Source organism: Hyalella azteca, unplaced genomic scaffold (assembly GCF_000764305.2).
Source record: "Hyalella azteca isolate HAZT.00-mixed unplaced genomic scaffold, Hazt_2.0.2 contig2384, whole genome shotgun sequence".
NCBI lineage: Eukaryota > Metazoa > Arthropoda > Malacostraca > Amphipoda > Hyalellidae > Hyalella > Hyalella azteca.
The window spans coordinates 170,220-197,437 of record NW_025932661.1 but is presented as its reverse complement, the minus strand read 5'-3'; the positions used below and the strand labels follow the sequence as shown (position 1 = coordinate 197,437).

Here is a 27,218-nt window from a genome sequence, read left to right as displayed (position 1 = left end):
GCATCATGCTCGTCACATGAGCATGATGCTCACATGAGCTTGGAGCACCGACTGTCCTAATGCTCATGTGATGGCACGGCACATCATATGTCTGCTATGCTAGCAATGTGCAAGTTGCTGTACAGAGAGTGGTAAAAGTATTCAGACTACAGGTATACCATCGACATGATTAGGTTAGACAGCAAACTAAGAGCGAGTGAACACTACTGACAACACTGCATACTCGTGTATAGTTTGATTAGCAGTCTATTTCGTCTCGAGTCGTTTACTACACATAACAGACCACCTCTACACAAGAAGGTGCTCTCTCTACACAAACACACACACACACACACACGCTGAAGTCAGTCTCTCAGAGCACCAGAAGGAAGCGGCTATCGTCCTCTCATGCGATGAGAGTTTGTGTACTAATCAGTTTAGTCACCGCATCACTCCCAAACTCACATGGATTAAGTGAACAAATAATGAGTGAAAGACGCACGGCAAGACTTACCACAGGAGCTTGCTTCTCGTCTGTGAGCTTAGATGAGCTCTGCAGAGGTATGGGAAACATCCAATGATGCACATGAATGAATGAATGTCTCCTTAGCTATGAACTTACGAACCTAGGCTACGTGGCTCATTGAAGGCACGAGAGCACAGCTCGACAGCAATGGACGCTATCTTAAAACAAAGCTCTTAATGCAGACCAATTTTGGTCCGTGTAGTGGGACTAATTACATCACTAATGAATGCATACAATGAATGACATCAATGACATCAGGTTCATATCACAGACTCGTGAAAATGAATTTTGCGTTAGAAGCTGCGTGCACTCGGCCTCAAGAAGCACATAATCTCTTAAATGAGATTACAAAGATAAAAAATGATATGAAGAAATGAAGCAGTTAACTACATATAAATAGAATCAAACATGATTCACTAGGAAGGATGATGTGAATAACATTTCACATATCAGAACAAAGCTACTCTGACATCATGATGCTCAAGAAAGAAGAAACTGTCATATGAAATCTGTTACTGATAATAATATAAGTTAAATATGCGACGCAATGAGCCGAAAATAATGACATTATTCCTACAACAAATGAGAGGATTTGATGCGTATGAATGACCACAAAGAATGCAGGTTGAACAACAACTGTCCATTGTTGATGGGTAACCATATGAGAGCAGACGAGTAAGCATAATGAATGATTCATGACTGAAAACAATGAGAGGGAATGATTCAGATCAAGTATTAACACGACACTGTATTTTATTATGTAAAAATTTAAACCTGTTAACGGTGAACGTCTCTACCGCTCATCAAATTTGATCTTCTTATAACATTGAAGAATCTTGCAAGTTGTATCGAGTTTGATTTTTGGACCAGTCGTACGCACCACTCCAGCAAGTTACTTCACAACAAATAACTACGCAATAAAGTAGTATTCGCCAGGCCGGGTCTAGTCTTTGGATAAGTAGATGCTAAAGACCCTAACCATTATCAGCAATGAACCGCGCTCAAGACCTTATAACATCAGGCTAATCGCACTCGGCTCATATACCATGGGCTAAATTAGTCGTTAAATATACACTTCGGTATTCACACAATCAACATTCAATACAATATACATGAATAAAAATCCAATTAAAAAAGCACACAAAATATGTTCAAGAAGCAGAAAATATTTGCTGAACACAAGTAATCAATCTAAAGATATTGCACAATGAACTAACATTTTATCTTTGGAAAGCGTTTTGGTGAATATCGTCAATCACGAAGCACACAGGGTTGAGCGAATAACTTATCAAACTGTTACCAAGAAATGGATGAAACTTAGCAATGAATGTCGGTTGCGAAGAGGTGGAGTGTCAACCATGACAATGGTAGCCAATCTTCCAGCCCTCAACCATTTTATTGTATTGTTGTTAAGGTTATAAGAGCAGAGCACACGCTTACACTAATCGCTGCCTTTACACTCCACTTAATAAATATTAGGAGACAAGATAGGGAACGGAATCAGCGCCAGAGCCCTCCTGACACAACTGCCACACTCTCAAAAATTAAAAAAGTCTCAGTAATTAAAAATTAAACCATGTTTACGTAATATTTTTGGTTTTTTGATCTCAAATGAACGGTAGAGAAATGTGTAAAATTGTCGAAACTCTGATAAAAATTATTGGATCCATCGTTAATATGAGGTGTGATTGTTAGCCGTCTGGGAATAAAGACCAGCAGGGGGGGCAAGCAACAAGCGGTTGTGCACAGAAGAGATGGCAACCTAAGTTAGGAGGCGCAAGACTTCACCCTCGTAGGGGGAGAAGCCTCCCTACGAGACTGAAGTCTCCCTCTTTTTAAGTGCCTAACTTAGCATCTATCAGCAGCAGTCGACTTACCCTCAGCTTGGGATTCTTTACTCTTAAGAAATAGCGCTCCAACTGAAATAAGGAGAGTGGAGAATCCAATTATTTAAAATCCAATTGAAAATAAATATACGACAAGAATTTTGTTTCAAATCAAATGAAATTTAGAATAGATTAAATTACCTACAATAAATCATTGAGGGCTCGAAGTTATGAGACACTTGCATATGATGTTTGCAGTGATGACCAGATGAGGAGCAATAACCATCGTGCCGCCATCATGCACGCCCCAGCAGCCTCTACCCTGACGTCCTCCCTATAACTTCAGAGCTTCTGATCCACGTAAGCCTCCACAATTATATTCCTACTCATTGTGAGCATGATTTTCTACATGAGAATAGTGTTCAGCGGTCGAATAAGAAGCACGAATGCTGACACTCGTCAGTTGATTGAAACTTCAGCAAATCAAATCGTACGAATAAGACATCTTGCGTTTCGACAATAAGGATGAAGCCTTGGTCGGGACTTCGGTTGTTCTAAAGAGAGTAAAAATTAAGTCTGCATCTGATATAATCAGATGCATATGAAGAGAACACAATGCTCGTCGATAGTAGCGTCCGCCGCTTGTGAGCACAACATAAAAGCCACCAAGCCGCTGTTTTGTGGCTGGAAGCCAACGGAACTTTTCTCTTACATTGGATGTTCGTGAGGGTGTCTCAAGGTTTGTTCTTGTTTGAATTGAAAAAAATATCGTAGTCACCTAAAATGTCGCATATAATTTCTGAAAAAGCGAGTGTTAAGAGTACGTCAACACTGCAACATGTATCGTCTTGGGGCAAACAGCATAGAACTGAATCAGTTTGGTTCAGAGCGCACCGGTACACTCGTTACATGAGCGTTAAATATGATACAGACCTGTATTGAGAGATGGTCGGCGTAGGGGCCAGTGAATACACACGGTAAACTGGCACTGCAGCAACACGTGTTTGGTGACAAATTTTAGGGTAAAGGTATCATTACAATGAAAGACAACACAATAGACTCAAACTGGGATGACAATTCAACAAGTTATGATCATCTCTGACACTGAGATGTAAAGAAGTGAGATGATGCAAGTGTGATAGCGTTGGTAGCAACGGTAACTTGATTAGGAAATTATCATATACTTCAATGAGAGATAACTAACCACGCTGTTCGATGAAGTTGCAAGAGAAATTAAGCCTCTACTGCACTTTATAGAGGATGTTATACAGAAATTGTTTATTTGGTCGGGTCAGATTAAAGTCTTTAGTGACAATGACGCGTGAGGATGGGGGCGACGTAAGGGTGAGAGGCGCTGCTGCATGGCATGATGACAACACGACTTATTCTTGTCTTGCCTCACAAATGTGAGTTCTGAAAATCTCGTGAGAGGAGATTATAAATGCACCTAACTCCTAAACTCAAGGGAATGAAACGAAAGCATACAAGTCAATGGCCGCACTGGTTTTGAGAACTATACACATTCAAGAAAAGATCAGTTATCGGACTGAATGAGCAACGTGACAACACGTCCAGCAATTACACTCCGGGCTCATTGCTATACATTTTATCCTGATACCAGACAAAATTTCAGATTTTCAAAAATCAAATTTTTCGTTAGAAGTAGAAATATGATTAATTAATGCTGGGTAAAGATTATCACTGATACTAATAACAGGTTCAGGTAAAAATTCCATAATCTACGTACAAGAGAAATTAGTTAGATTTTAGGCGTTGGATACCTAGTAAGAGCCCCTAATGGCCTGGTGTCTACTATTACCACTGAAATAGTTAAACTCAGCTGGTGTGAGGCCTTCATACTCCTTAACGCACATACGCGACTCCTCTAACTCGACAGTAGTACAACTATCTGTGTACAGTAATACTGTCTGTATACCTACACCTACAAGTTCTCGCCGAGCATCAATAGCTGACAAGCACAAGCGACTAATACAACCAAAAATGACACTGAACACACTGACGAGATCGCACGTAATTCATAACCAAACCTGACATGAGTACAGATGAGTAAAGCAGAAAGCTGATAACTATAACTGCTGTCACCACCCTACACTTGGACCGTAGTAACTACCCCGCATACTATGTACCCGTATTTGCTTGACAACAACGCAATATCTATAAAAACTTCCTCAGTTAAGGAGATAAATTAACCACGATCCAAAGCATATCATCCTGTCATCTCAAACCACAACACCCAGTACATCACCCGTGACCTGCACTACCATCAAACCACAACACCCAGTACATCACCCGTGACCTGCACTACCATACACCACCCAGTTCATCACCCGTGACCTGCACTACCATACACCACCCAGTACATCACCCGTGACCTGCACTACCATCAAACCACAATACCAGTACATCACCCGTGACCTCCTTCGCCTCTACCATTAACCCGAGTGCAAGTTTCAAGTGTGTGGTGTTGAGCACACTGCCACGCACACACAGAGGTATGATGGTAGTATTCACAGACCTGAGTGGTGCACATACTCACCTTGGTGCGGTCGATGATGTGCAGGTAGTAGGAGACTGGCTTGCCCGTCCACGACACGCTCCCCGAAAGCGGCGTAAGCTCCGACACGTGCATGATTGTACCAATATCTGCACGCACGTCCTCAGAGTTAGTCGGAGAATTAAGATTATGTTTGTCAGCGCATGAATCACACGTATGAATGTCGAGACGCAAGTTGACGTCAGTAGAGTCAGCTCAGACTGTTGATTAATCACATAAATTTCACAAGAAAGCATAATTACAAAGCAGGTTCAATAATACCAAGATGTTCACTTTATTGTAGTAGAACAACCGTTTTAAGGCAGGTCAACACAAGTAGTCATTCATTGTTAACTTCAAACGTGAATTTTTCTAGCATTACCATGGATCCTCTGAAGCTCCATCGGGATATGGCAACAGTTTCATCTTCCCTTGCCACTCAGATTACGGTCATTGCCACCACTTTGGTTACGGTCATTGCTATCACTCACCACTTAGGTTACGGTCATTGCTATCACTCACCACTAAGGTTACGGTTATTGCTATCACTCACCATTAACATATGTTACGGTCATTGCCACCAGTCACCACTTAGGTTACAGTCATTGCCACCACTCACCTCTTAGGTTAGGTACGGTCATTGCCATCACTCACCACTTAGGTTACGGTCCCTGCCACCACTCACCACTTGGGTTACGGTCATTGCCATCACTCACCACTTAGGTTACGGTCATTGCCATCACTCACCACTTAGGTTACGGTCATTGCCATCACTCACCACTCAGGTTACGGTCATTGCCACCACTCACCACTTAGGTTACGGTCCCTGCCACCACTCACCACTTGGGTTACGGTCATTGCCACCACTCACCACTTAGGTTACGGTCATTGCTATCACTCACCACTTAGGTTACGGTCATTGCCACCACTCACCACTCAGGTTACGGTCATTGCCACCACTTACCACTTAGATTACGGTCAGTAATACGGAAGTTAGTGGGACAGAAGCTTTTAGAAGAGATGATTCTGGCGCCGTCTTTGAGATCAGCAAAGACCTCCTTGAGCATGTGGTCCACGGTGGGGCCAAACGCAAAGTTATTCACGAAGACGATGGTGCTGGACGTTATCCACTCCCGGTGCTGCTTTTGTAGGAAGTCTCCCTGATGACAAAATCAGTCTCAGTGAAGGTGTAAGCCATCTAAATTTTAGTAAATCAAAAGAACGTACTAAATGTGCTGATAATTCTCAGTAGGACACTAAACATACTGGCATAGAGAGCAATTTAAATTGCAGCATCAACGTTCCATAGAATTTGGCCTAGATCTAAGATGTCCGGTGTCAATCTGGCGTCTCATTATAGTCATAAAAATTATACTATAAGATTAGATTGTCTGTAATTGAGAGGTAATATTCACTTGACGTGATAGAAGTTAGCGGAAAAGTACTAGACCTGAGTCTGGAAAACATCACGTGGCAAATCACGCGATCAGGACAGTAGTAAATGGACGGAATCCGTAATTCTATAAAAGGGCTGGGAACTTGATTAAACTCGTCCCCCCCCAGAAGCTGCAATAAGCGTGTCGCGATGTAACTCGCGTTAGAGCTACTCCGATCTAACGGTCGACGTTTAGCCAATACCTGTATTATTACTCTCATATATAACTACCATGTATAAAGATAACTTCTTTAGACTGATGGTGTCTTACTTATCGCTCACGAACTTAGGCAACGAACCCTTCTCCAGTCAAAAGGCGCTCAAACATTTCATCCAAAAAATTACTTCAGAGAATAACAGAATATGTAAAGAAAATGGCATCGGTTGGTGTCATGATAGACCTACTTGTAATCGAGGTATAGTGTATAATAATGAAAACACGGATAATGAAGAAATGTATTCCATTCTAAGTAATACTCTGTTGGGTCTTTCTTGCTATTTTTATTTTATGCTCTCCCTGAGAGTGACTGAAACACTCAAATAACAAAACAACTCTTGATATATGAGCAAACGATAAGTCAATTCTTCCAAAAAGAACTTCGACCTAAGCTCATGAGTTGCGTAGGTAACATTCTAACTCAAATAAAATAATTGTACTACGGATGAAAGCGGCAGGAGTTAACGCTGTAAGAGGGTACCCATATAAGTTGTTCAGTACGAGAGCTCGTAAGCTCGTTAGCGCTACAAGAAGTTACCACTGACCTGCACAAGTTTGTAATACGGGGTACTACAAGAAGCTACCACTGACCTGTACAAGTTTGTACTACAAGAAGCTACCACTGACCTGTACAAGTTTGTACTACAAGAAGCTATCACTGACCTGTACAAGTTTGTAATACGGGGTAATACAAGAAGCTACCACTGACCTGTACAAGTTTGTACTACAAGAAGCTACCACTGACCTGTACAAGTTTGTACTCGCCGTGCTTCTTGCCGTACCAGGCGAGCCATCGCTTGTACAGCTTCACCATCGTCTCCGAGTATCTGCGTGCGTAACATAAGGAACTGAAACAGCCTTGCAAATATGGCAAACTCGAGAACAAATATGACTCAATACTGGAGTGTGAGTACATGGGTTAATCTAAAAATTTATTAATTCCCGTCAGCTCTCATTATAGCACACTAAAAATAATTGCACAGTTTATTTTCTTTGAAGACAAATTTTTGTTGCAACCTGCTGTCTAGGTGCAAGGAGTATATCACTGCAAGAGATTTTGATAATAAGAGGTCAGGCACTGATCAGTGAGTAGGCAAAAATTATCTGTGAGTAGGAACCAATGGACCTGAGAGAGAAATCATCAACAAACCAGTGAGAAGGCAGCCAAAGACCTGAGAGGAGGCTCCAACTGACCTGTAAAGAGTCAGCCACAGACCTGTAAGAAGGCAGCCACATAACCATGTAGGAGCATTAACTGACCTATAAGGAGTGTCAGCCTTCTCGATGCCGTAGCAGCGCTTACAGAGCGTCGCGGCCGCCATCTGCAGTACGACTTGCCCCACGCCCGAGCCCAGGTCTATGAAGGTGTCCTCTTCTGTGATGTGGATCTGGTCGATCACTTGGCAGATGAGCTCGTATGAAGTCTCCCCGTAAACCTGCACAATGAACGCTTATTGAAACACAGGCTCATCTTAAACAGACAAGTCTCTCTACTCAAAAAATCAAAATTCAGAATTTCGAACCCCGAAAAAACGAAGAAGAGTTCTACCTTCAAGTATGAAGATTGCGATAAAAAAATCCAGCATCGATAAATGCTAACAAATCTCCCGTCAATAGAATAAAATTCTTTCAAGCGTTTCGACGATACGTAATTCTGGTGTCACGACAGGAACAACCCTATTTCATTGCAACTTCTAATCTTTTTCGCACAGGAAATACAACTCCAGATTATATACATTCTCAACTAAGTACTAATTTTAAAGTCCATAGAAATGAATTTAGAGATTGAATGTTATTCTCATTGAATTTGTCGAAAAATTTATCCCTGTAAATTTTTTGACGACTGTTTATATACGAGACGTTCGTTGCTCCGGTCGACGGAAACGACTTCTGACAATCTGCCGGATAATCTAAATAAATTCTACCCTCCAGCGTAGAGCTAGCAGTTAAAAGGTTAATTACTTTCGATATTGGTAAGCTGAACATAAATACCCAGCAATTTTTACAATGATTATTTGGACATTTAAAAAATGCCCCACTTTCTCAAAGCAACAGTAAGCTCCAACGCCTTTTAAAATCGTCCTACTCCTATCAGCAATACGTACCTAGTTGTTTCTTCAAGTTCTATCAGCTACTGGACGACCAACCTCATTATACACAACATACATTAATGCTTATTCAGCATACAGCACGAGAATTATTGGGCACGGAACCAAGTCGAGAGCTATTTTAAACTAATGAACGCTACACTAAGAGTTATATAGTGAATAACTCTCAGTTGTATTTGTATTTGCATGAACGAAGTTGATTTTTGCTGTCATCTTGTGATGATAGGGAGATTAAAAGGAATAATTTCACGATAAAACACTAAAACATGACGCGAGGAATATTCTGTCTGTTCAGTGATAAACGGTTACCTATGAAATTAAATGGACCCACTTGGACGGCATCAGATTCACAGAGCGAGTAACCGAACCGAATTTGTGTACGGTACGATCTAAACAGCGGCGCCTGCTTTCAGTTTCAGTTCAGCAAGATCCTACTTCCATCCCTCGGTCAACGTAAATTTAGGACATAGATGTACAAGAACTGAATTTCCAACAGGCAGCCATTATTTAGTCTGTTGTTTCTTCAGAGCGCACACGGCTCATGGAACAAAAAAATCAATTCATAAACCAAACGATAAGCTCCATGCCTAAAAAACAGGTCGGAGACCACGAGAATATTTGAAATGGTTAGTAAATTTTCTGTAACACGAAGCCTGACCTCGGGAGAGAAAGGTTCATATTGGTTGAGCTTCTCCGGGTCTTCGACGGCCTGGTTGTAGATCTGCGTTAGGATGTGCTTCAACATCCCTCTGCTCGGTCGCTTGTTGAGGCGAACTGCAGGCAGACTCGTTCCCTTCTCCTGCGAACAAATAAATTACTTAGACAAGAATAAGGTGGTGTGTGGTATATGCATTCAGGCCCACTTGAGTCTAAACGGAGAGTTAAACATAAACAGATTAATGTAAGACCTAGTGACTTTGGTAGTGTAGACACAACATCTTAGCTCAATAGATACAAGAAGACTCGTTTAGTCACAGAATGAATAATGAACACGAGCCACGTAATGAGCTTGTGTTTTAGACAGCCACAGTAGATCTTGCATTTAGCCGACTACGTATTATGCCGGAACAGAAGAAATAGATAAAAGGTTTGGTTTCCTATAGAACTTTACGCCCTGCAAAATTAAATAAAAAATAAAATAAACAAATAACAGGTCACTAAAAACAGGGTGTGGCAGGATCACTTCCTTTTACCCTCCGAAAACTGAATAAAAATAATGGACGCAAAGGCTCACAAAGTAGGGAATGCGCTCAGAAGCTTCCACTGAACGCGTGTAAAAAACATCAAAGTAGAAGACAACACAAGGGAGCATTCAGCACTCGGGCAGCTCAGCAGTACTTGCATGTCGGATGCAATTCATCCATGGAGTCTTGTTGCTACGCTGGTGAAAGTATCAACAACATAGCGACGTAGATTGTGAATCGAGACGGCAGCTTGAAAGCAGCCGATGCAACAAGGACTATTCTCGTCAACAGCGAGCCAGCAGAGAAGCAGAAGTAGCAAGACCGCACTGCTGCATGAATAGTACGGCAGAATTTCTGCATGAGCAGGAAGACAACAGTGCTTCATGCCACACAAGACGCTTGCATCACGATACACAATTTGCCTGCATCACGATACACAAGTCGCCTGCATTACGATACACAAGTCGCCCGCATCACGCCGTACAAGTCACCTGCATCACGCCACACAAGTCGCCTGCATCACGCCGTACAAGACGCTTGCATCACGCCACACACTATATAGCCTGCATCACGCCACACACTATATAGCCTGCATCACGCCACACACTATATAGCCTGCATCACGCCACACACTATATAGCCTGCATGGCCTCACGAGCGTGCGCAGGTCGGCTTTAATAAAGGCCCGAGCCTGGAAGCGTTCTCAGTGACGCGCGCTCACGACGCGGCCGATGAACTCCTGCAACGGCCCTGCCTTGCGAGGGCTTACTTTAATGTGCACTTATGTTACACTTCAATAAACTTCTAGAAATTTGCCATAAGCAAAGCTGTCCGCAATATTTATATGCTATTTAATAGGTAGAAAAATAATTCACACTACGAAAATATGTTTGTGATAGCAGCATTTAACATTCAATATGGTAAAATATAGGGCTTTTTTCAACATTTGAGATAGAGTGGATAGAAACCTCACTAACTGATCCGGAACACATTTCCTGAACCAAGAGGCTGGCTGACATTTGTACGTGCAGGAGGGTGACGTCCCACAGGACCAATGAGACGCTCACGACAGGCAAGCCAGCCAATTACTGTTGCCTTCAGAGCCACGCTTTCTACCATATTGATGGCATCAAATATCAATTCAATTTACTTGGGTCAGTCTTATATTTCCAGTCAAAATCTATTTTGGAACAGGTAAAAATAAATGGAAGGTAAAACGCTGGAAGTGAAATGATGCGACAATCAGAAAGAGTTCAGTCTTTAACTGGGCAAGGAAAGCGGGCATTGAATTTGAAGTGTAGAAAGCAAAATTGCATTTGCTACATGAAAATTACTGCAAAAATAGTTGAGTCTTCAAAAAAGTTAGTGAACATTACCGAAATCGTGCTCTGAACTAATCGTCCGTGGAACCAAACTTGAGGCCGCAACGCATGTAGGTAATTAAATCATAAAAAATTAACTTATTCCGCAGTTAATAATTTATAATTTGATGTAAATTACAAACTTGATTCGAACATATACTAATCATCATGTCAACAATAAGAAAAATAAACGGTAGATGCTTCACACTTATAAATTTGATTCCCAGGAATTTGACTCTCAGCTTGAGTGATGGCTCCTAGCCCCTAATTATTGCATCAGTGAGCATTTGTGCTGATTTCCTCTGACACTTGTGCTTGTCGGTAGCGAGTGTATGCAGGTGGTAAGCAGTGCTCACACCCAACGCCTTCAAGTACTTTCAGCTACTCAGCTGCATTAAAAATAATTCATTCAAACAGACATTAACTCGATTTTACAATCACTCAACCGATGACTTATAACAAATTAGTGGCAGGTCCCTAGTGAGAAGAGTTCAATGCAGAGATATATTTTCTAAACATTTTTCAGAGATATGTTTTCTGAATAAATAAGAGAAGAAACACATTTTCAACTTCCTTTTTCTTTATGTCTAGACGGCCAGGCATAAAATTCTACTTAAGAGGAAAGTGGAGCCAAAACCATGGGGGAAAGTAATGTTTGTAACGATTTTTTATACAAGTTCAATTCCCTCCGCTAAAATGCTGTAATCAGAAAAAAATACCATCTCGTCTATTACACGACACGCACTTTATTTTGAAACAAATAATATTTATAGCACGGATGTAACATTTGTAATGACCATGAAACAGAAACGAAAAACTTGCATGAATGTGTATAGTGTACATGCGCGAGCATAAATGAATGAGCACTGCATTGACAGTGTACCTCGTGAAGCCATTCATGGGAATTTAATTTTGCCACAGAGTAGCCATAAGGCCACAAGTTCATGTCCTGGGCTTATTATAGTGCGCCATCAGCCAGGAAGGTAGACGGGGCTTGACCGTTCTGTGTAGGCGGTAGTGAGGCAGACACAACACATGCCTACACACCAGGGACTGGCTCAATAGTCAACAAGTTACTAAGATAACGCTTTACTTCGAGCCCCTACATACACTACAGTAACTAAGTACTACGGTACTTTAAGAATATTCTTAGAATTGTTCAAAAGTTGTTGAAGTTGCTGCGGTCACCTCACTCTAAAAGTTGTCATATCTTGGCCATTATTACTTATAATAATGTGTACTTATAATAATTATATTACTCATCCGATGTGAGCAATTTACGGGCGAAGCTAGACATATGTAATGTTTTATCGACATTACTATGAGCTGTTTTTACATGCATGGTTCAATGATCTCGCTCACAGGCCAGGTGTATAGAAAGACCCCAGGTAAACCAAGCATTAGTAGTTCTGCGTATGAATACAACGAAAGAATTATTCACCATTGCACTGTACGCAATTCACGGCGATGCAGGCACTGCCCTTTAATACCACATAAGTCGGAATTAAATCAGTTTAAACATGAGTCTACGCTCATGCATAACGATTTGGATTCAAGACTCATTATTAATAATTGAGCTCTTTACTCGCTCGTTAGTGTTTTTTGAACAAGAAGTGGAAGGCTGTGCTAGGCAAGCAGAGCTCAGCCTCACGCTGCACCCACGCACGGCACAGCTGGCGCTGCACGCATGACCTGCCAGCACGCAAACCTCACTCATTCTTACGCGCCTAACTTGCCTAATTAGGCTGGACAAATGTTACGTTGCCTAATTAGGCTGGACAAATGTTACGTTGCCTAATTAGGCTGGACAAATGTTACGTTGCCTAATTAGGTTGGACAAATGTTACGTTGCCTAATTAGGTTGGACAAATGTTACACTCGAGTATGGATCAGAACACAATTCGAGGGTGACAAGATCAGAAAATAATTCGGGTTTATTCGAGTTTGGTAGTTGAGATGAGTATTTCAAGCAAATGCCTAAGACAAGTATCCTACGTAAGAATTTGAAGTAATAACTTCGCATGACCGGTTTTGATGACAACGTCATTTGCATAGGTACATACTTCAATACCAAGTACATTGATGAAGATTAACATTCCAGGAACCTCTTGATGAGCAAATTCTGTATGATTCTGCTGCCACAGTAGCTCTTGCTACTCTGCCAACCATACAGATGCTGTTGTTATGAATAGTTCAATATTGTTCGACCGATATCAAAGATGTTCCTCAATCAAAAGGCTGAACCACACGTGAGTGCAGCAATGCCAATATCAGGTTGCAAGAGGCTAACAGATAGGTTACAGGGAACTGCTGGCAGAGGAGGGGAGGAGGCGTAAATGTGGACCGCAAGTGACATACCAGCGGTAGGGGGTGCCTAGGTGTTGGGTATGGCGGGGGCAGTGTCACATGCACGGATGATGGGTCTCGCTTCTCTTCTATATTGGTAGCTTTAAAGAGGGCTGGGGGAAGGAACGGTGAGGGGAAGAGACGCGAGGGAAGGGCAGTACAAGATCAATACCGTGCCAGGGTTGCCGCCCCTCACCCTATCATCTACCCTCGTGAACGTGTAGCCCTGAACGCTTCCTTAACATGTGCGTGCGAGCACAATAACAAACGTCAAGCTATTTACTCGTTCAATCAAGTGCGTCCTTGCTGCTGTAATGAAGACATCACGGTTACGTGTCACTGCGAGGTGAGATCAGCGTAGAGCTTTAAAAGCAAGACGCGAGCTACTTTCTTAACTTATAACGATGACTCCCCAGATGGAAGCACAGGAGAGTAGCTGCGCATAGAACAACAACATGAAAAGCAGAGAGCCTTCACAAACAGCAATTGATGCGGTGATGATAAAAGCAGAGAAAAATAACATGGAAAGCAGGAGGCCTTCACAAACAACAATTAATGCGGTGATGATAAAAGCAGAGAAAAATAACATGGAAAGCAGAAAGCCTTCACAAACAACAATTAATGCGGTGATGATAAAAGGCAGAGGAGCAACAAGGATAGAAGTAGATGTGACTATGCCAGCCTAAAGGGGCAGTAGCGGTGAGCAGCAAGAGTGGCGCTAACAGCAAAAAGGTGCCCGCACCCCAGACCAGCACCTACCATGTGTCATGGTAGGTGCATGTCCAGGATGACTCTGGAGTGAGTCATCCTGGGTACCTACAGTAGCAACCATGTGGTGTGAGCTGATACTAAAGACCAGACGATCATGAATTTAAAAGCAAAGAAAATAGCAATGAAAATTAAAAATATCTTATAAAGCAACCATGTGTCATAACCTATGGAGTGAGTCATCCTGGGTACCTACTGTAGCATCCATGTGGTATGAACTGATACTAAAGACCGGACGATCATGTATTTAAAAGCAAAGAAAATAGCCAGAAAATTCACAATTTCGTACAAAGAAAAACGTTTCGGAGTCCAGCTCCATCGTCGGTTCAAAACCTGAAATAAAGGCACAAAAAAATTGAAAATAAATTCACATTAAAGCATGAATCGTCAAATGAAAGCATAAATAGTCAATGTGAATTTATTTGCTCATTGTTTGTACCCGAGTTTTTGGTTTTGAACTGACGATAGAGCTGGACCCCGAAACGTTTTCCTTAATAAGACATGGTGAATTTTCTGGCTATGATCCTTGGTTTTAATTTTTAAATTATCGATAAACTAGCGATTTAAGCAATCAAGTGATTTTAATACTTATAGACCGTACGATATACTTATGATGGTTGCTACACACCATATGGCTGCTACTGCAGGTACAGTAGCAACCATGTGGTGTGAGCTGATGCTAAAGACCGGACGGTATATACTAATGATTATGCAACCGGTGCTGAGGTTAATTACCATGTGACTTGTTACACTAACGACCATGCGACTGTTTTGATGCTAACTCCAAGGTCAAGCAGAGAATAGATATTAATTTTGAGAAAAATGATACAGAATTTGAAAGAAAGGGAATGAGGTCACCGTTGTCACATACACCAGAGAAATGGGCCGCCGAGACCTCGGTAACGAGGAGGTCGCCGAGACACTCGGTAACGAGGAGGTCGCCGAGACACTCGGTAACGAGGAGGTCACAGAGACACTCGGTAACGAGGAGGTCACAGAGACACTCGATAACAAGGAGGTCACAGAGACACTCGGTAACGAGGAGGTCACAGAGACACTCGGTAACGAGGAGGTCACAGAGACACTCGGTAACAGTGAAGGCGCCGAGACCCGAAGGCTTGACCCTCGCACACAACACGCAACACAACACACGCGTCCACACATCAACACGCGGCAACCACGAGCGCTGTCTTATATTCATAATATTTTATGTGTTAAGATTTTTCAATTGCCTGAATCACTTATCAACTGTAAATTAAAAATGAAATAAACATCACCGCATATCATCATACCTACCGAAATGAGTAAGTTATCATGAAAAAAAAACACGCACTTTTTTGTACCCACAGCACGGGCAAATAGCGGACGTGGCAGTGCTACATATGCGCCCTTCCATGCCCAAACTGGGTCAGGATGACTCAATAAAATGCTAGGAAGAAAAAAGTGCAGCTATTCTTGGGCAATAGCCTTCCGTATTTCTCCATGTTGTATCGTCAGCGCCATAATCAGTTCAAAAGTCTAAAATAGAAGTATAATAAATGAATCAAAACAATGAAATTTACGAATTGGATATTTAAGCTCTAAATTAATGCATTGATACAGGTTTCTTACTAATAACTTGATATTGATTTGATAACTTTGTTTGTGCTAATTAATTGTGCTTGTGTTAATTTTACTTTGTCGGATAACATACAGTTCACGTTTTTATTCCCATAGGTGGAGTGACTTTAGGAAAGCATCAGACTCGTAGATTGCAGAGCCTACGTCCGCAAGCCACCGTCAGTAAACACAAAATTAAATTGAAAAGCTCCTTTACCGCCACAAGCGGTAAAGGAGCTTTTATACAATTTAATTAAACCTAAATTGTTTTGCCCGCGCTTATAAGAGAAGTGCTGGGATAACAGCGGGCACCAGCCAGCACAGGGGCGAGAGGGGGGCAGTGAGGGAGAGAGGCAGTGAGGGAGAGAGGCAGTGAGGGAGAGAGGCAGTGAGGGAGAGAGGCAGTGAGGGAGAGAGGCAGTGAGGGAGAGAGGCAGTGAGGGAGAGAGGCAGTGAGGGGGAGAGGCAGTGAGGGGGAGAGGCAGTGAGGGAGAGAGGCAGTGAGGGAGAGAGGCAGTGAGGGAGAGAGGCAGTGAGGGAGAGAGGCAGTGAGGTAGAGAGAGTGTGTGAGAGGGAGAGAGTAAGGGAGAGGGCGTAAGGGCAAGGCAGTGAATGAGAGGCAGAAAGGAAGAGATGGTGAGGGAGACTAAGATGTTCAGGAGAGATGAGGCTGAGAGACCCAGAGGAAGAAAATGAGGGGAAGTAGCGAGGGGAAGGGAGGCGAGGGAAGGAAGACCCTACTGCTCAATACTGAAGCGCTACACAGAGAGGCTGAGGACGGCACGGCGCCTAAAAATAGCTTCGGCTTGTGGCCAAAACAACCACCCCCCCCCCGCCCGTGCAACGAGCCATGTTACTGGCCACCGCCACATGGCCCACAGCTTCAAAGGCCATCGCCACACAAGGCCCCGCCACACAAGCCATCGCCACACAGGCCTCCGCCACACAGGCCAGCGCCACACAGGCCATCGCCTCAAAGGCCATCGCCACACAAGCCCTTGCCGCACAGGCCATCGCCACACAGGCAAGCGTTACACAGGCCCCCGCCACACATGCCACCGCTTCACTGACAACCGTCACAGAGATATGAGAGGCGCCATATGAATGTTGGCCTAACTAACAAGGTCGTACATGTATATAGGCTACAGTGGCATGGCCATACATGACACGAGCACAGCAGTGCACAGCTACATGAAGCGTGCACAACACTGCACAGTCACAGTACTTACAAGTTGTATGATGGAGTCAATGGCGCGGTTGTACTTGTCGCACAGCTGCTTCATGCTCTCGTAGCTGCCAACAAAAAGCAATTGTTAACTTGATATAGACGATCTACATTATAATACGAATAGTATATACTTCATACGAATAGTATATTTAGAGTTGTCTGAAAACTATAGCTTAGTAAATTTATCTTTAGCCTTGTATATAAATCATCAAAACTCAGTTACGCCAAGAAAATAATGTAACTTCAGAGTAAGTCTATAATATTTTATTTAATATCTTAAACCAAATTGCAGCTCATATATTCAACCTTTACTGATTTTTTTATTCTTTTAATGAATACGATCACAATTCAACAAACACACAATTCACATTTTTTAGATGAACTGATATGAGATTTTTGGTCGAATTGAGATGATCGCCAGAAAAACGAGAAAATTATTTTGCAAAAAAAATTCTATTCCAAAATAAATAAAAGGTAATTCAGATACACAAAAGATAACTCTTTTTCAAGGTAGGTAGCCAGTAAGCCTGATGCTAGGCATAATGTTACTAAGTATACGGGTACCTGTTCAATTGAGCTAGAAGCTTTCCTGCCTATTGTGCCTTGCTTGCATTTACATATCTCATTAATTGGACGTTAACTAAAATAAATTAATGTGATATAGTTATTGACTTCTACAAATATAATTTTATGTGAAACAGCTATTGTCTTCTACCAATATAAGTCTATGTGATAGTTTTTGTCTTTTACTGAAGTATGTTCAGGTGACATGAGGTGAATAATATGAAAAATAATATGAACAGATCATAGCTAAGACATGAGTCAGAGACTGACCTCCTGGTGTCGTAGTCTGCGAGCACGTTGACTTCGAGAGCGATCTTGAGCTCCGGGATGTCCTCGCACACCCATCTGCCAGCAACACACATCTTATTATTCATCCACAAATATTCATTTGTATTCATAAAAAAATTCAACTACACTTCAACAACATTGACGCTCGTCAGTTTAAAACATCGGGCAATGTAAACTTCTTAAATACTAGATGAAGACATCATGTACAATTATACATACGCAAATGTGCAATTGTAAACAAATGTACTATTGTAAAAGTTAAAAGTACTAACGTCATATATCATAAAGCTCTGACCTCATAATTATAACATCGCAGGACCACAGAATGATAAAAACCTCGACGCACCATATCAATGATGATATATAAAAAGCTTGCAAGTTTTAACGCAGCAATAGCCATTCAAAAAATAGATGAGTAACAAAATATTTTAAATAGTCTTGCAAGAGCAAGGCCACAAGGAACCACCTGCCAGCATCTGGTAAGAACGCGTACAGTTTAGTTCGACTACGACACCACTAAGTAGACACTTTAACAAGGAAAATAATGTGCATTTATTATCGTTAGCATCATGGTAAAGTAACCTATCCTCCTCAGACGGGTAGAGCGCGGAGTAAAGCTCATAGCGAAATAATGAAGCAAGTAACGAGAGAATGTGAGCAAGACTAAGCAGAAGAATGGAAGGAGAACAACTAGACGAGGAGCAGGAAGAGAGGACGCGTTAAAGCTGCACTGCGGTGACCGGTGCCGCCCTCCGCGGGGGGAGGGGGGCAGCTCCCAGGGCATCAGGCACGAACCCATGCACTCACTGAAGTTAATGCGTCATTTTGTCCAAAAAGCGACATTACCGCCCAAGGAGCGGACGAAGCATTGATACGCTCTTTTACTGAGCCAAAGTGAGGCATAATGACCCACAAGAGGATCAAAAGTACATTGACATTATAGCAAAGTCTCACTCATTTTTCTGGGTGTGAATTGCATGTTTCAAGTAGAATTAATATTAAATGTATCTAATAAATAATATTGTTGTCGATGAAGGCATGCATAAATATGTGAATGTGTAGTTGGCACTCTTTGTCATAATACTGATAATAATATATATATAATAATTTCAAGTACCGGTATATGATGGTAGAATTGTTTCTTTAAGCAAATTTTATTAAAGATAAGAGAATATAGATAATGTTTACAGTAGACGTTATTTACATCTCCTTATCGGGCTCGGTGTCACCACAATGCTTTAAAATTTAGGCAACGCATCGTCACTTGTAATTAATTCATGCTTACCCTAACACAAAAATTAATTTGATTAAGGTTAATAAATCATCAGTGAATAGTCATTACAAAAATTCAAGCTTTGAAACATTACAGAAAATAATTTCGTGACTTAATTAAATCGTATACACCTTATATCTGATAAATATAAAATCTCAGAACCTTTCAGGAAGATTTGATTAAGTATAGAACGGGAGCATAATTGATTACGTACCTATTTTTACGTGAGTATTAAGTGTGTATAAATGAATGAAATAGAGGAGCACGTACGAGGCTCCATTCTCTGAAGAAATAACTTTGTAAGGAATAAAGGTGATGGAACCTTAAATGCTTAGATAGATGGCATGGAAATGTGACGCATTGTAAATAATACATATGAGATAAGTACAGCAGCATTGAATAACAAGATGAGCACTTCTCAAACATTTCCCAACCCAATATTTTAACACCCGCAAGAAGGCTCACAGAAAACACTTTTTTCTGGCTTCAAGAAGTTTACTCAGTAAAATATACATGGTGACAGCAAGATTGCGGCATAACTTTAAAACAACACAACTCCAACCCAAAGTCACCGGTTTAACCGAGACCAAAAAAATACTCACACAACTCACAAACATTAAGAAACCAACAGAAAATGCTTGGTGACTAAGCATCACTCATAAGCAGCAGGGAAACCGCGCAGCACTAGAGGTTGGAGAGAGTAACTTCACTCAGCTGTGGTCGGCCTCACTTACTCAACATCAAGTAGAAAACCAAAAACATTTAAGTCTGCACATACAAGGATGAGTAAATCTTCGGGTCTTAATGTTTAAAGTGCTCGGACTTGGCTGTACAGTGAGCACAGATTACATTTAGAGTGCTCGATCTTGTCTATGCAGTGTGTACCGTTTGCGCTTACAGTGCTCGTTCATGGCGGAGCATGTCATGTCAGGCTTCTTTCTGGACGAGAGTGCTGGTGGTGGCCTGCAAATGAATACTATAGTGTTTCTAACGAGACATACCTACGGCAAACGCAACATAAGAAAAAACAACTCGTGCTCTTCACGCAGAAAGCCCAAGCAGAGTCGTCTTCTCACGACATAATAAATTATATGCGCGACACTTGACAAATAAAGTTGCACTTCATTCAATTAACTGAATTTAAATACAATAATGCTCGATGTGGGTTGCTCATTTTGAAACGAAGGAGTAGGAACAATAACTGGCAGATGATGGGATGCATAAGTAAAGTAGGTAATGTGAGGAACAATTCGAAGCCCGTTTTGTTCTATCAGTATAAATAAAAGGCATTAAATAGAATATAGTTTACGACTAGACTCCAGTAACTAAAATAATAGAAAATGCCTTACTGCGCTTCCTCCTCAAATGCCTCCTAAATTCAGTATGCACCACATGCAAACTCTGAGGAAAGTAAGAACTTTTTCACTTCATTGAGTCTTTTACTTATTGTCACGTATGAGGTCAATGTAGAATATGAGGACTTGAATTTTTAACTACCAATAAACTGGACACACACACAATCGCGCTGACTCGTGGTGTATATGCACTCACGGTCAGCAGTTTGCGGCAGCGCTGCTATGCATATACTGTATAGTACGTGGTGAAGCCGTTTATAGTTGTGTGTGGAGCGTGTGTGGAGCTTAACGTTGTTGAGGCGGGGAGGATGAGTACTGAAAGCGATAGCACCAGACGATAGTCCCCCCTCTGATCAATATAATGGAAGTGTGCCAGTGGCACAGCAGTCACCAGCTATTGATTCCTCTAAGTCGCCTGGTAGCATCTTACGACCAAGCTATCCCATACACCCGCCTGTACGCGCTACGGCGGGCGGGTCTCATGCTACTGCCAAACCCACCCGGCAAATGGCGTTTTAACAAAGCTTAATTAATGTTGATGCGACCAAACGACATTTAGTTTAACGTGAATCAACGTCAGATGTCTGAAGGAATTATTGCCGCATCACACACGCCAGCAAAGTACTACAGTATGAACAGCAAAAACAGGGAAAATTTTCGGGTAAAACTAATAATTAATTTAATCATCCTAAAGCTTATATGACATTCATTTTGTTATTTGCTAATGAAGTTACGCAGTATTTTACCATCATCCAAGTGGAAGGCTAGAAATTAGATACCTCATAGTTCCATCATATAGGAAGTTGATATTAGCTGAATACATGTGGTAATTAAGGCGCTGCGAAACAGAAGTACGATAACTCCAGTTAACACCATAAATGTCCAGCAGTGTAGATTGATGGGTACCTAAAAGATAAGGGAAAAAATCAAGCATAATTAAATCCGCTATCAAAAGTAAGCTTAGCTTGGGATTTACGCATTCAACTGAAAGATGCCTAAAAAGGTAAACTTTATCCAACATTTCATCATAGAATCTATTGTAGGGCAGGCAATTGGAATATATCAATCTTAATGATGCTGCAAATATTTACAGATCTTTGGTATATATTTCTGATACATATTCTGAGCAGTTGCGTCAGAGAGTTACATAATGTACGAGTGCATTTAAGATCGAATACCATGAATTAAAATCTTTTGCAGGGATTACGTACTTACTATCTATCGCATACATCTGGCAACCGAAGTGATATAAAATCATACAGACAGATTAAGAGAAGCCAAATTCATGCTTCTCACTTCCGTGTCTTTTCCGTGTTTGTTTCATTTATGGATCAAAACAAAATATTTCGATCTTCACTGAAAACTAGAGAGATAAAGTATTGGTTCTCACTGTAGAAGTTACAGTGAGTAGCATCTACATACAGTTGTCTGCAGATGAAACTTGACATTAGTTAAGGTACCATAATTGACATACCATACGAACTCATTTAGTTAGCGTAACATACGAACGCTAACAACCTATACCGATCTATTGTTCGTTGCTGCAGCACACGTCAATTATAACGATGCGATATACAAGCCAAAAACGACCTTCAAATTCCTAACGATAACGATTATTACACAAGAAGCCAGACATGTGCCAGGACCTGCAACCATCTACTTTGCACAGCACTTTTTCCATGCCTCAGGGAGACACAACTACATAACGAGCTCCGACACATGTCCTCAACAGTCGTGGCTTCTCTCGTGTCACAAAAAATTATGCGACAAGTCAATTATGCGATAACATGTCAACAGTCGTGGTCTCTCGTTTGTTTCAAGTTATTCACTACTTGCGAACTATCTATCCAACTTAAACTCGATTTAACTCTATTGCACCGCAATAAAGGCCATCGCTATAATATTATAACACGTTACAAGTTTCTACATGGTGCAGCTTCCGTTGAACATTAGCTCCGTCAGTATTACTGCAGTTATATAGCCAAGGCTACACGAGAAGAGAGCTGCACCACACGAAGCCCAGATAACGCACGGCTATGCCATGAAGTGCAATCCGATAAAAGTTTTTATTGTGCAGGTAGTGCATGCGATCACTTTCGCTGGGACGCCCGTGCCGCCGTGGCTAAGAGCGCACACAACATTGTGCTGTGCTTAGCGTGGCGCAAGGCGTGCACCTCATGTCCCCCAGCATATACAGTAACTATAGAGGTCTGAACGTGACACCACGCAAATGTCTAAAATTATACAGCTGGAATGCACACCGAAATAGAGCCCGGGTACTCCGGAATGCGTGATCCACAGTTCAATAGTTAGTTAAGCGTGGATGCTATCATTATCGGGACTACGAATACGTAAAATTATCATCATCGGCATTACGAATCGGGATTACGTAAGACAGTGAAATTCATACTGTACAGAAATCGATCATAACATCGATTGCATTCAATTGTATCTTCAAATAACATACAACTCTGAGGAAATAAAACGATATCATAGAATTCTTCATGGCTAGAATTGAACACATTTGATCATGATTCATAAAGATTCGAGTCAAAAACTAGAACAACAAAACTTGTTTGCGAATCAGATATCTGTTGGTGGAGAAGAGAGACATTTTTCTTCTGAAATACGAGAAAGACATTATTTCGATCGACATCGTAGCTGACGATCAGAACGATCAGTTGCCAACCTCCAACGATGCAAAGAACGCGATCAGTCGTCAACAAGCCCTTTAATCCATTCACTCCTTCCCGAAACACTTGATTATTTACCGATGCCAGACATTCAATAAACTTGCATTGATCAGAACTTTAAAAATGTAAATTTTCAAATTCATTTTAAATGACACTTGCATTATCCCATAAAACATCATGATTTTGTCGCACTTCAAGCCCCTGTTACAAAACTCTTGAGGATATGCGGTGTAGGAGTCACTAAAAAACAAAAACTAGACTAGGAAATGAGATGAGCAACGCAGAGAGCAGCACAAGTGAACGAAAAGTATATTATGGAGTCGCCATAAGGCATGAGCATGACGACCACAAAGAAGAGGCGGAAGGCTGCGCATGGTTCGCCGTGCTGGACGGAGCGTTAGCAGTGAAAGCAACCGTCGCTCTGCCTTACAAAAACTCGGCTGTGACGGTACACAAGAAGCAACGCTCGGCCTGCCGCACCAAACACCGGATGCCTGCGAGCGATGTGCAGGCTTGCTCTTTGTTCACACAAATAATATTGACATAGGCATACGCGGTAATTAGGGACTATCGTAGAACCTACAAAGTTCCATTTAAATTAAAATAATCCTTCAGCAGTCCAAATAATTCAATAGATACCTGCCTGGCAACTTTCTTGACGCTGTGCGTGTTAGCGATCCCAAGTTTCAAGAAAAAATTTCCTAAAGCCTATTAAAGTTACGGGCAAGATAATTCATCTAAAATGCAATCTAAAAATCTTAGGCAGAAGTGAAAAAGAATGGATATCGTGGTCACACGATATCCAATTGAGAGACGCCAGCTCCGTGTTCTCGTTGAATGATCACAGAACCAGGAAAATAAAACAAGGTCGCCATGAGTGGCACTACAATCTTTATAAAAAAAGTAGTGCAGCTAGTCGGCAAGTGTAGTGTTAGAAAGCAGCTAGACCAGCAGCAGCAGACAGGGCTTATCATGCAGTAGTAAAAGGCCAGAGTGCTGTTTGCTGTTCTGTGGCTCTGGCTGAGTTGAGACACGACCTGCACCATGACACAAACCGACGGGTGTGACGAACGAAAGTCTTTACATGTAACTCTGCATGGTAACGGTTATCAAGTGCGTTACTACAGCACTCCAGCTGTTACTGGCACCTGCTTCACTGCACGCCATACTGGCGTCACCTGCTCTACTGGCACCTGCTTCACTGCACGCCATACTGGCGTCACCTGCTCTACTGGCACCTGCTTCACTGCACGTCACACTGGCGTCACCTGCTCTACTGGCACCTGCTTCACTGCACGCCATACTGGCGTCACCTGTTCTACTGGCACCTGCTTCACTGCGCGTACTGCATGGTACCTGCTTCACTATTATGGTGACCACTTGCTCTAATGCATCTTTTATTTGAGCTTCAAGCTCAACTGCATACTTTGCACCGCCACAAAATATTTGCGGCGCATATTCAACATTGTATCCAACTGAGCTAGAACACGGTGAAGGAAAACTTTCCGCATATTCCTCTGCAAACATTGCACACCAAAGGAAAATCAAGTGATCATAGAAGGTTTAGAACAACCTCAACATCTCGAGCGCGAAGCTCAACCCTGAAGACAGCGCGCATATCGCACTACACAATGAAGGCACGTACAGCAACACAAGTCAGCTGACTCCTCACGTTGAGCAATAACATGCATGCACCAGGAAACGCAACCTCGGCGCGTAAAAAAACCCTCACAAGAATCCTGGCAACTACATAAAAAAATCGCAGAATTACTAAGCCATGGACATAAAAAAGTAAGGATAAGCCCATTGTCATAGGAATGCAAGACCTCAGAATACTTCGAACTCTGAATTATCTGGATTATATCGCATAAAATGGCATTAAACGCTCGTCGCTCTATTTTGTTAAGGTGGATCAAGTCTTATGAAGATCGAGATCGAAAAAACGTGTAGTAAGGAGAAGGCACCTTATCAAATCATGCATCTACCCGTATTAACAGAAATGAACGATGACAGAAAGTTAATGAAAGTCAGGATAGAAAAAGTATACTTGGCAAAAATAAAACTGATGCATCTTGAAAAATAATTCATAAATCAACCGAGAAGAATGAAGACAGAAAGCTCATGAAGGTCTAGAATCTTAATCGAAAAGATCATTTGGTATAAGAATGGCACTGAGACCTCGACATGTCGTGCATAAATGTAGACAGAGAAGACGGAAGAGTACGTGAGCAGCGTGGAGGCGTGGAGCGATAACAACAGTTATGTTGTTATCGCGATACAGGTCACTGTTATGCGTCACGCTCGAGGCCGCACATCAGGACGCTGCAAAGCCACACTACGCCTCAGTCTTCTTGTGCACAACCGCAAGACAAATCTCTTCCAGCAATGCAATCATGGTCTAATAAAATACCAGGAATTCTGAAACGAATACACTCTGAGCGTGAAGCAGTTTGAGTAGAAATGTGTTTCCATAATTTTTCTAATGTCATGTTATTTGTAACAGTGGTGAACCTTATCCTAGCCTCATAAGATATGCGCATGCAAATTAAGCCAAATAACTCATGAAGCATGCGTAGATTCTAAGATTAATACAATAGACTTGAAATATATCCAACAAAACAACTCGAGGTCAAGTTTTAATTTTAAACCAGAGCACCCTTATGGCGAATAAAGCTTCAAAGTCTAATTTGATCAGAAAATCCAGTGCCAAATGTGTATCATTCCTTGACAAGTAATTTAGCACACATCTTTAAGCTATTTGAATTACGCTTCCCTGCAAAAATAAAGACGGTAAGAACTAGCGGCACGGCACAACCGATTAAAATTTAACCTCGGATCACTCAACGCACCAAAGCGCGACGACAGTGGATCAAGTGAAGAAAAGTTAGGAGAGCGCGAGAAAGAGAGAGACGCAGAGGCGGGGTTATAACGACGAGCTCTAACGGTGCACGATAACGGAACCCAGACGAGCATGGGACGTGATGGTGACCTGACTTATATGGGGGGTGAATCAACCTAGAGCCTCTGCCCTTATATATATGGCTGCAGTAGCATTGAAGGTGCACGACATCACACTCGATACATGTGCAAACTCTCGAATGAAAGCTAATACACGTACGCGTGTCAGTCTTAAGATTATCGACGGGGCAAATGTTCTTTGTGCTCACGGCGTGACATAACAGGGTGTACGCAACGTGCATTTACTGAGCGTTAGAGCATTGACTCAAATCACTTCCAAACCGTAACATTAGTGGGCGTTCAAGTCAGGACATAATTTGGCGTACAAGCGTGACTTAGGCATTAAGGCTTTTATACTACTGGGCATTGCAGCCATGACATAACAGGAGATTTAAGCCATGACAATACTCAGCATTAAAGCCATGACATAACTCATCATCAATGCCATGCCATAACTCAGCATTAAAGCCATTATATAACTCAGCATTAAAGACATGACTGAACACAGCATTAAAGCCATGACAGAACTACACATTAAAGCCATGACAGAACTCAGGATTAAAGCCATGACCGAACTGGACATTAAAGCAATGACATAACTCAGCATTAAAGCCATGGCAGAACTCAGCATTAAAGCCATGGCAGAACTGGACATTAAAGCCATGACATAACTCAGCATTAAAGCCATGACCGAACTGGACATTAAAGCCATGACATAACTCAGCATTAAAGCCATGACCGAACTGGACATTAAAGCCATGACATAACTCAGCGTTAAAGCCATGACAGAACTGGACATTAAAGCCATGACAGAACTCAACATTAAAGCCATGACATAACTGGATTTTTAAGCAGCGACGCAACTGAGAGCCCAGCCATACCCGTACGTCTGTCGGTCTGTGACATAATATGAAATCAACGTTCATTTGTAACTCAGGGAAATATGCAGCGGTCTT

General features: G+C 41.8%; 1 protein-coding gene across 2 annotated transcripts in view; it reads right to left on the bottom strand.

Annotated features, from left to right (window-relative positions):
* LOC108678295 (histone-lysine N-methyltransferase, H3 lysine-79 specific) overlaps nt 1-27,218 on the bottom strand; it is an 80,102-nt gene that overhangs the window by 19,798 nt on the left and 33,086 nt on the right. For both annotated transcript variants that reach the window (XM_018166671.2, XM_018166672.2), the window contains exons 3-11: nt 17,966-18,040; nt 17,133-17,196; nt 9,304-9,444; nt 7,798-7,973; nt 7,283-7,364; nt 5,850-6,045; nt 4,889-4,995; nt 2,383-2,424; nt 494-532 (exon numbers count right to left, since the gene is read on the bottom strand). In XM_018166671.2, coding sequence (XP_018022160.1) covers nt 494-532; nt 2,383-2,424; nt 4,889-4,995; nt 5,850-6,045; nt 7,283-7,364; nt 7,798-7,973; nt 9,304-9,444; nt 17,133-17,196; nt 17,966-18,040 — 922 coding nt within the window. The remainder of the gene's footprint in view (nt 1-493; nt 533-2,382; nt 2,425-4,888; nt 4,996-5,849; nt 6,046-7,282; nt 7,365-7,797; nt 7,974-9,303; nt 9,445-17,132; nt 17,197-17,965; nt 18,041-27,218) is intronic.